At 41.9% G+C, this 11,178-nt stretch overlaps 1 protein-coding gene across 3 annotated transcripts in view; it reads right to left on the reverse strand.

Moving 5' to 3' along the window:
- The window catches only part of DCLK1 (doublecortin like kinase 1), a 257,054-nt gene extending 246,094 nt beyond the window's left edge, over positions 1-10,960 (reverse strand). For all 3 annotated transcript variants that reach the window (XM_080377545.1, XM_080377546.1, XM_080377548.1), the window contains exons 1-2: positions 5,267-10,960; positions 1,758-2,146 (exon numbers count right to left, since the gene is read on the reverse strand). In XM_080377545.1, coding sequence (XP_080233671.1) covers positions 1,758-2,133 — 376 coding nt within the window. In that variant the 5' untranslated portion in view covers positions 2,134-2,146; positions 5,267-10,960. The remainder of the gene's footprint in view (positions 1-1,757; positions 2,147-5,266) is intronic.
- Between the last annotated feature and the right edge of the window lie 218 nt (positions 10,961-11,178).

An 11,178-nucleotide genomic window follows, 5' to 3' on the forward strand; every position in this document is an offset into this window, starting at 1 on the left:
TGCAAATCAACATTAACATCAATGATACTTGCTTCTTGATGAGCATACCAATCAAATAAGCATAATTATTTATACCACTACTGAGAAAAAAATGCACAAACACTGCTTTTAAACAGTTGTTGATTAATATTGGTCTTTCCTCACATAAATTGATTTTCTCCACCAATTAAATGCTGTTCTGACAAATACAGTTCTTACTCTGCCCTGATATTCATAGCATTGATCTTAAGTTTCCTTACCATTTCACTAAAGCTACAGTCCTAACCCCCAAAACCCTTACTTAGATAGACAATTCCATCACTTCAATTTTCTTTTTGAGCATCTTCATGTTGTCTCCTACTCTCCTTTTCATGCAAGGAGGATTATAAAGAATGTCCTCTCAAAATTTCTCCTTAAAAAGTTTTCTTCTGTTATGGCACCTAAAGGAGACAACTCAATGATGGCTGAACAACTGCTATGCAAAGGTGTGCTTCTCTTTCAGGAACCTTATTCATCATTAGCCTTTTCTTCTCTCCCCACGTTAGCTGCCTTCTGATCCTCTCATTACATTCGGATACCACAACTTCTCTCACCCAGTGCCAAAATTTAAAATCATAAAGAAATTACAGTCTGTTACAACTCTAATATGGCTGTCCAGTGGCTATATATCCATTTTTTACAAGTTTGCCCATGGTATGTTGGGGCCAGGGGCAGGATGGAAGCAATGATGAAAAAATTGTTCCATCTTTATTTTCTTTGAATGCAGTCAAGCACCTTCATTTAAACTTTACAGATAAAAAACAACCTCAGCTATGGCCATGTGCTATTTAATGCTTTCAGACCTTATACATTCTGATGTTTTGTACTAGGAGCTACTGCCTACACACATAAGAAGAAATCCACTGCAAAACAGAAGTACTTTATCTTGGAAAAGCTACTGTAGCAATTTGTAAAACTTGTAAAAGGCACTATTAATATCCTAGGCCAAATATTTTTATTGATTAATGCTGACAACTTCTTTTGTCAACAAAATTGTCACTGAAGGAGTGATAAACTCCTTGTCAATGGGCAAATCAGCAGCTGGGATCTCCAATGTTTGATCATGACAAGACCTGTCAGTTCTGACCAAATCACTGGTAATGCCTTATACTGCAGGTACATGAGCCTTATTTAAAATCAATGTAAGGATGCCAATGAACTAGGGAAGAGGAAAATGTAAAAACTAGAGGGAAGAAAAGTTTACAGTCTACCCCAGCTGAATCATGGCTACAACATTACTCCTTTAACAGGTTGCCTACATTTATACTCTTCTCCATGAGAGGAGAGTATTTTACTTAAGGCGCATTTACTTGTAGGGAAGAGTTGGAGCTCTTCACTAGGTACAGACAGACTTAAAAAAAAAATCCATCAGAACTGAATTTCATGTAAGTTTCATCAGCACCATGGACCTTGTCAAGTTTAACTGACTAAAATCTCATCAGCATTTTTAAACATGCAAGTTCAAAAGAAGCAGCAGATGCAATCTTCGAGGTCTAGGACTATCAACACTACATTAACAGAAAGGGAAAGGTCAGACACTGTCAACAAGATGGAATTAAGTAGCAAAGCAATAATATTTCATGGCACAATTTTAGATACTCACAATTCTAGTTATACTATTGAAGATCCTTTCTTTATCAATAAGAACAACAATACCATTACCTATTTGCAAAAGACTTAACAGATTTGACAAACACTGACTCAAACATAACTTTACACCTCCAAATCTTACTGCTGACCTTCTACTAGCTGGTCCAAGGAGGAAATCTTCTTGGAGCCATCAATCGTGTAGATTGTTCTCACTCCCTGGGGCAGATTCACATTGTCAGACAGAGTTCGGGTCAGATCAGCCAGGAGAGCTTCAAAGGATCTAAACCGGTCAGGGGAGATGGCATATACAATCCCTTTGAAATACCGGTCTCCATTGCGATAGAAACGAACTTTCTTGGCTTTTTTCTCAGAACTCAGGGTCTGTAGAGTACGGGTTCGGTAAAAGCTGCAGTGGGCACTGTGAGTAGGGCTGGGCAAACCATTTACCCGGGACCCTCTTCCATATCGCTGCGCTTTATCACGCTCATCAAAATGCTCCAGCTCCATATCTCTCCCAAAGGACATCTTGAAGTTCAACCTAAGGGATGCACAAGACAAAAGAAGTTTAAGAACAATGCACATTTTTAGGGAGCTCACTTTGAGACTTCACGTTCTATACATAACACTTACAGAGGACTACTTCCCAGTTTGAGACAAACATCTGAACGAAACCATGCTACGTTCACATGTTCATTTTACAGCTAACTCTCTTGCCATGCCGTAAAACCTAGCTCGTAAGTTAGGCTTTTATACACCATAGAAATGCCACTCATGAAACCCCTTGCTAGCAATATGCAAACATTAAAAAGCATTTGTTCAAATTCAGTAAGAGCTCCAAAAATGAGGTGACAAAGTTGAGCTACTGGAAAGAAAAAGAACAAACGCGTCAGCTTTCTACTTCTTCTCATGTTTTATTCAGGTGTGATTTGAGTCCAGTCTACCCTTTAGACTGTTCACCCCCACCAAACTGTTTGTTCCAAATGTGATCTCAGGAGAGGCCATTTCAGAAGGGCAACCAGTCACCAACAAGCAAGCAATTAAGAACTTCTCAGAGGAACAGATGTTGCAGGTTGGTGAGGAGAATCAGGACTACCACTTAGTGGGTCAAGCCCACAGTTCAAAATTCCTTGCATATTCTAACTGCTGGTTTCCCTACAGCCTAAGCTTTGTAATAAATTACTTCTGTTGTCCTTGTGCAAATATTTTGCATACTCTGAACCAACAGAAGTGCTCAAATGTTACGAAATCAAGATTAGAGGGACATGGGAAACTAGTACTTTCCAACGAGCAAGCTACTTCAGTGCTCTGTAATGTTTGCAAGACTTATTACTAATCAATTTGAATATTAGGTCTAGGGTATTAAAGTCTGACAGCTTCTTTTGCCTACAAAACTATCACTGAAGTGATAAATTCAGTGTCAACAGGTAAATTAGCAATTGGTGTCTCCCCATGTTTGACAATGACAAAAACCCGTCAGCTCTGACCAAAATGATCCCCATTGTTCAATATAGTTCACATAAATGGAAGTTCATGTTCTAAAATGAAATCAAGAAGGTAGATACTTCTGTTCCTTTTTACAATCAACACAAGACTAAATACTACAAATTGCACATTAATCTTCACAAATAAAACCAGAAATATGAAAAAAAAAATTAGAACAATCAAAAGGTTCAAAACACATTTAATTTAGGAGCCACCTAGATTTGCAGTTGTCTGCAGAACAGCAGAGCACAGTAAGTTTATTTATAGCATAGATGCACAGACCTAATTTAGAAGCAGCCTCTCTCATTGATTTCCAATAAAAAGAAAAAAAATAGCAAGCACAAGCTTTGTTTCAACCACTCATAACTGTGGGACCATTAAGAAAAAAAATGTATTCAGACCAGCTGTAAAACAGTAGGAGGGAATACAAAAAGGCCTATGGATGCTCTTTAGCTTACAGAAGTCTGTATTACACCAGTGATTATACAGCTGGACCCTGATGCTGCAAAGCTGTAGGGGATGCGCTCAGCAACTTCTCAGAGCGGTTCATGTGCTTGACTAGAACAAATACCTAAGGCACACCACTGCAAGTGCAGGGCCTTAGTGGCAATTATTTTCCCTGCTCTGTTTACAGCCCACAACTTATTTTGTTACATTGACACAGGATCATGTGTTTATGTGTATGTGCAAGATTTATATTTGTAAATATTTAAAGGTACCTAACTTATATATAGCACAGTAATATGTGTGTTTATAAATCATATATATATGCATATATGTGTGTATATATAAAAAGAAAAAGACTAATATATGCTTTTCCTGCTCAGTATACACACACCCCACTTCAGTGAAAAGAACAAGAACATTTGCTGTGGCATCTCACTGATACTTCTCTAGAGGTTAAATAGAAAACATCACTTCGTGGCCACAGCTTAGGATCAAGATTATACCACCAAGGTTTCCATGTAAAAAAAAAAAAATTGTCAGTTGTTTTACCTCATTTCTAATTCCAATGAGAAACTGTTATTTGAACAATCCCAGAACTCACAATTCAGAAGCTGTATCTCAAAAGCAATGGCTGTGCTAAGAAAAATGTTTTTTTCTTAGGTCTGCTGTTTCATGTGCTCAAACCATCTCAAACACATGCACACACACACAAAAAGGAAAAAACAAGTTTACATGAAGATATACTTTCTAAAGAGACTTTCAGCTTTACTAATTTTGGATGGGGGGAGGAAGAAGTGGGAGTCACTGCCCTTTCTTCTGCACACTTATGCTCTAATCAATAATGGCTGTAATTCCCAATTACACCCTTTAAAACAGAAATAGAGCTCCCCTTGAATACCACAGTCCTGCTATTTACAGAAAAGCATGTTCAAACCACAAGGTCAGAGCAGACAAAGAAATCCTACACAATTTGATCCGATCAGATGTTTCCATTTGCGTGTGTATAAATACACAGTGGGATATATACACAGATAGAGGAAAAATGAAAGGACACACCCCTGGAAAACCACCATGCCCAACACTTCACACCCTATACATCTGTTAAAGAATTATTTATAATGTAGGTGTGGGTGAGAAATTACATAAAACAATCAGACATGTTGATTTAAAAAAAAAAAAATCAAATAGATCACGCAGCGATGCGACTGGGACCCCGCGAAATCACCCAGGGACTGAGCAGCACACTAAGTCATGATGGAGGGGAAACGTGGATCCATGCGGCAGCGAATTCAAGAAAAAGGGGGTTCATGCTGCTGGGGCAGGGGAGACGTGTTTGAAACGCAGCCAGCCCGTTGAAGGCGGCACCGAGCCCCTCAGCCCCGCGGCGGGCGGGCTGCGCGGCGCCAACCGGTGACAAAACCGAGGTGCGCTCGCCCGCGGGCCACCGGGGGAAGCACCGACGGCGCTGCCGCGGGCCGGCGGACAGCCAGGCGCCCCAGGGCGGCAGCCCGCGGCAGGGGGCCGGCGCCGCACGCCCCGCAGCCCGGCACACGCCCCGGCACACGGCGCCCGCGGCTGAGCGGGGCCGCGCGGGGGAAGCGCTGCGGAGCGCGGCGGAGGCCGCCGCCCCGCACAATGGGCACAGGTGCCCGGCGGCCGCGCCCCAGCGGCCGCGCCGCAGCCCCTGCGCGGGGTGGGGGGCGGCCCCGACCCCGGCCCCGGCGCTCACCTGTTCTCCGCAGGCTGGCGAGCACCTTCTCCCTCAGACCTGCCGGCGGGGCGCGGAGGGAAGACGGCGGCTCGAAACGGGAGGCGGCCAAATTGCGGCAGCTCCCCCCCTCCCCCGCCGGCGACCACCCGGCTTTAATCGCAGTAGTTGCCGCAGAAAGCGGCTCCGCTGCCTTTGTTACGCCTCCCCTGGCTGGAGCGAGCTGCTGGGGAGCCCGGGCTGCAGCTGCTTCGCCTTTCTTCTGCTGCTGCCGGTTGCAGTGATTTGCATTAGCCCGGCCCTCATTGAAATGCGGCTCTTCACACCAGCCTCTCCCTGGCGCTCTCTCCAGAGGGCGGCGCCGCCGCCACCGTCTCCCCCTCTCTCTCTCCCGTTGCGAGCCCTCTCTTCGCCCGGCGCTGCGGACCGGCCGCCGGAGCCGCCCCCGGCAGCGCGTCCTGCCCGCGGGGCGGCGGGGGCGAGGGGAGCCCGCTGCCCGCCTGCGCCCCCCGGCAGCCCGGGCGCGGAGGGGGCCGCGCGGCGGCGGGGGGTTACGCGCCCAGCGGGCCCCCCTGAGGTAACTCTGCCGCGCCGCGGGCTGCTGCCTGCCCGCCGCCCCGGAGCCCCGGCCGTGGGGTGCGCCCGGTGGCGGCCCGCCTGCGTGCGGGGCAGGGCCGTGCCTGGCGGGGGCTCCCTGCCGGCCCTGCCAGGCCCTCGCCCAGCATCCAAAAAAACACCTTTGGAAGTATTTTGGCCAAATGTGTCACTGGGCATTTCCGCGAGGTTCGCCTGGTCCGAGAGTAAGAGAGCCCACGCCCAGACCCGCAGCTCGTGGACAGGGCTTGGGTGCTGAAGGTTGGTTTGTCGGGGGATTTAGGTACCAAAATTGGAGCCAGGCTTCCTTACACGGCTGGCTTAGTTACACCTGACCTTGGGGGTGACTAACCTCCACAGATGCTACAGTTTTTAGGCGGAAATTTCCCAGAAGATGTATTTGCCCAAAGGCATCTCGGGCTTCAGCTGACTCGCTCCTCCTGTGCCTGAGCCCCTCAGGTCTTGGAGCATGTTTGCTAAGTCAACCTCCACACAAAAATTCAGCCATAACTGATGCTTTCTCCTCCAAGCTTTGGCTATTCTTCATTTTTATTGAAAAACCTAATCTCAGTGGTTAAAACATTCTCGAGGTAAAGGACCTGGTTTGCTTTCCTTTGTGCAACAAAGACTACAACTGTCTTCTACTTGTCAGGTAAACATCCCACAGTCCAGAGGGACATGGTAGGGAAGAAAACACAGCCTGTCCCTTCCACTGAAGCTGCTCCACTTTGTACTCTGAAAGAATTAAAAATGTATTAGATCAGACAGAGAGAATTAGTCTGTAACCTCGTGGTTGTAGCACTCAGTTGGGAAGGACAAAAGATGGCTTTGTGTGTCTGTATTACAGACCATTTATGTGTTTTATATCCATAAATCCAGAAACAATCAGTGGAGCAGGGACTTAAGCCCCGGGTGCCCTGCTCCCAGTGATAGACCTCTAATCAGAACAGAGGCTCCTGCTTAATCTGTCTGAAGGCAAATGAAGCCTTCCGTCTACAAAAACTGTAAGAGGCTCAAAGGAAGAAGGGGATGGAGCACTCCTTTTCTGTTCCCCTAGAATAGTCCACGGATAGGCTCTTAGGAGACAGGAGATTCCCTAAAGGAGAAAAATTAATTGTTGCTGTGTCTTCATCCTCCTGGAGGAGTTCTTTAATCATTACAGATACAGGAGACTTCTGGCTACACTTGTTTCCTCAGTTTTTGAAGGAGAAATGAGCACCTAAAACCTTCAGGAAAACCTCTGCTCGAAGGAGTAATAGCATTAAAATACCTGAACATCAAAGAGATTCAGAAGTCAATCTACAACTCTGTCCTCAGCATGCTTTTACCACCTAGCTTAGTTTTTGTGGATCTTCTTCTAAGGCACCTAATTCTTCCCCTGTGGTCAGTGGGTTGCTGAGGCACTTTACTAAAGATCACAATTTTTCAGATGTGAGTTCCTAAAAATTGAGCACCTCCACATTGAGTATTTCACCAGCTACATTGCTTTATAGTCTACTGTTTCTGAAAATGTCTTGGTCTGTGATTAGACTTAACAGGTACGGCGATATTGAGAATGTTGGTATACTTGATGGAAGAATGGAAACTAATTTTAAAATAATTCTGGTCATCTCGCAAAAAAAAAATAAATCTGTTTTTAAACCAATTAGTTTGTAGGTGAAGAATCAAATAAGATATTCATGACAGTCTTAAATGATAAGAAAAAAAACAGGAGATCGCAAAGCTTAGAAGTGGACAAGACTATCCTGGTTCTGACAAAGGATTGTTCTTTAGCATTCTTCCGTGCTGTTTTGTCCAGTTCATTTTAAATGCCTCAAGTAACGGGGCTTCTAATTCCCAAAGGAGACATCTCTTTGAAGTTGAATTCCTCCAATTGTAAAGATTTTATTTTTTTTTCTGATGATCAGGTTAATGGAAATTTCTTATGTTTCAGCTCATTACTTTAGCTATAGTGCCCTGTGTTCACGTACATAATTTATTTCTCCCATAGGTGTTTACATGTCTCTGACATGTATTATTCACATTTAGCCTAAGTGTGCAAAATTTCACAGATGTTGAAGAAAGATCTTCACTCTGATGAAGTAAAAAAAAAAAAAAAAGTCAAAAGAAAAGAATACAAATCAATACTAAAGTATAAACTGAATAGGAAAGCATCTTTTGAAATGTGTTTTGTTCATTTGTAGTTTTGTTTTAACATGAATACACCACACAGCACTGTACAGTCTGTTTGCCTTCATCATGCATGCTTGCCATGTTTTTCTTTTTAAAGCACTTTGAAAGATGCTTTTCCTTTACCTTTTTCATGTGCTTGTCCTCAAATTAAAACAACATAATTTAAATAGAAACAAAGCTTGTGTAAATTGTTTCAACAGTTATATAGTGGCCTTGTTAAAAAAGCGTACTCTTTTGCTAATGCAAAATTGTCTTTCGTTATTGGACAGACTTTGGACTATTGCGTTTCCTGAGCCCTCTGTAATGCATTATTATAAACCACAATACAGTCACTTCTTAATCACACTTCAGATAAATTAAGTAAACTTCAACTTCTCATCTCTTTACTGTTAATCAGGTTTTTCAGATCCAGTATTTCAGTAGTGCTTTTCTGAACATTTCTAATTTTTAAGCACCTTTGTCAAAAGTGTACAGTAGAATTGGATACAGTTATGTCACCACCCAACACTGCTGTATCTGCAGGCTGTACCAAATGCCTTGGAACATTGTTCTGGGAGCTTCTCTTTAGTTGGCTAACCACTGTGACCCCTAAATCCTTTTCAGAGTCACTGCTTTCCAGGACACAGTCTCCAGTCTTCTAAACGTGACCTACATTCTTTGTTCCTGCTGAATGACCTTGCATTCAGCTGTCTCAAAAAGCACGTTCAAATGATCCTGGCTTACTAAAGGATGTCAATTTCCCCACAGAGAAACTGTTTTTTCTTTGAATTATTTAGTACTTCATGCATTTTATGTCATCTGCAAATTTTACCATTAATGCTGCTAAATGTTTCTTCAGATCACTCATAAAATCCTGTAGTAGCAGAGGACAGCATTTTCTGAAATGTGGGGCTCAATGCCCCGAGGCAGCGGTATCAAGGGTGTGTTCAGAGCTCATTCCACTTCTTGTCAGAGAGGCATTCATCTCTCTGGAGGCCAAACCAGACCAAGGGAACTGGTGCTAGCGTGGTCACATATGCCCGTTCCAGCAAACAGCCTGTGCCAGCTCCCAGCAGGGATCTGAGCAACTGGAGCTGCAGGCGCCAGCTGGGCACTGCAGAGGCGTGGGGTGGGGTGGCAGAGCCCTGGCACCAGAAACGTGTTGAGAAAAACTCGCTTGTAAAAAAGAACAGACCTCTACGAGTTCCTCAAGAATTACCCAAGGGATAATGATTAGCTGCTTGTAGTTACTTTTGAAGATCTGTCATTTAGCTGGTTTTTAATTAATTATTATTTGTTACACTGATTTTGTATAAAGCTAATCACTTAATTAGATTGATGTACTGCTGTCTGTCTGTTGCTTTACAGAAGCCTATGTCGATGCAGTCACCTTCATCAATCATATTCGGCAATCTCACCCAGAAAGCTACTCAATTTGATGTGCACATTGGCACTAATTACACAATCATTTTCTGTATTGATTATATCACGTGTCAGGCCTTCAGTTATTTTACCTGCTACTGATTCCAGCATAGCTAGAATTATATCATCAGGGTCATGTTTTTTGTGTAGACAAATTGTAACCCTGGCTTTAACTATGTTTTTTATTACTTCCTTAATATTCTTTACTTTCTTGAACAGCAACATTAATTGTTCAGGCATAAAACTAATAAATTCTTTTTAAAGTTAAACTACCTGTATATTAAAAAATATTTGCATATTATTTTAGGCAAAAACACGTGGCATTCTTGACGGGGATGGCATTGCATTATGCAGAAATACTTGTTGAATACTTTTGTCTGTTCTGCATTGTTATTGACAACTTCAGCTGTTTGCTTCTAATAACAGACCTACAGTTTTGCTGGGATTAATTTTGTTCACAATGTAATTTTTTTAATTCCTCTTTGTCCTTAGTATTTGTGTCTGTAAAATTTCTCACTGATGATTTCTCATATGTCTGTTGTTGATATTTCACTTGTCCAGACTTACAATAATGAGTAAATAAGTTTTTGATGTATTATCTGTCCTTCTGTATTTCTTTTCAGTGAAGATATTTTTAACAAAAGGCAACATCCTTTCTAACTGCACAACTGGATTTTTGAATCTAGTAAAATCATTCACTGCTAAAGACTTTTTTGTCTCCCTTATAACTGACTTCTTCAAGAAGTTCATCCTTTTAAAAGCAAACTATAGACTAGGATTTAACTCTCTTTGCATACAGCAGATATAATTATATGCTCATCATTGGATAAAACATTCTTAAAGTGATTTCTGCATATTCGCCCACCGGAAAGAGGTCCCATTGTGAAGTGAACATGTTTTGTATTGGAAAATTATGATATTTCACTTTTTGATATTCCATGGATATTTTGACTATGTCCACAAATGTTCTACAGAATGGTTTGTCAGACTTATGTGTCTTTATTTTTTTCTTTCAGATATTGTTGAGATGTTTCAGATACTAATATTTCTGATTTTATTAAGGGCATGTTTAAACAATTTTGTCTGATTTTATTTGCTTGCTTGTATTGCTTAACAAATTGAACCTAAGCCCCCGTCATTCAGGATTATCAATTATAAATGAACTATCCGTGTGGCAGGCTAAATCATACCTGTAAAACCTCTCTTATCCATCTCCAAAATAGTCTCCATTGTCATATAGTATAGCAAGAGATATATGTAAGTAAACTGTTACTATAATCTTTCTCCTTTCCAGTTTGCCAAGAAGCTGAAATAAAATAATTCTGAAGTGCAGGATCTGAACTTTTGCTGGTCTTTGGTTCAAACTAATTAAAGTAAATAGATTTTTTTGCTGACTGCTAACCTTTGGCAGAAGCATTTAAAATAATTTAAAATATGCATGTTCACAATAACCTCAACTCAACAGTATTCACATACTCTACACTGAGGATTTGAGGACTGTCTTTTTTTTTATTTTGAGAGAAAGCTGGTATGTTTTGAGAGAAAGCTGGTATGTTTTGAGAAAAAGCTGGTATGTTCTATGAATATAAATATACAAACTACACAGGTTTTTTTAATGACCTAAGAACAGCATACGTGGTAGTTTCGTTTACCAGTGTTTTAAAAATAAGTTGGAGGGGCTAGGGCTGGGACACAATTTTTACATTGTTTTTAAAAAGAGCTTGCTTCCTGAAAGAATATAGAGAGTAAAATTCTGCATTAACTAT

Source organism: Falco punctatus (genome assembly GCF_963210335.1).
Source record: "Falco punctatus genome assembly, chromosome: 2".
In the NCBI taxonomy this organism is placed as follows: domain Eukaryota; kingdom Metazoa; phylum Chordata; class Aves; order Falconiformes; family Falconidae; genus Falco; species Falco punctatus.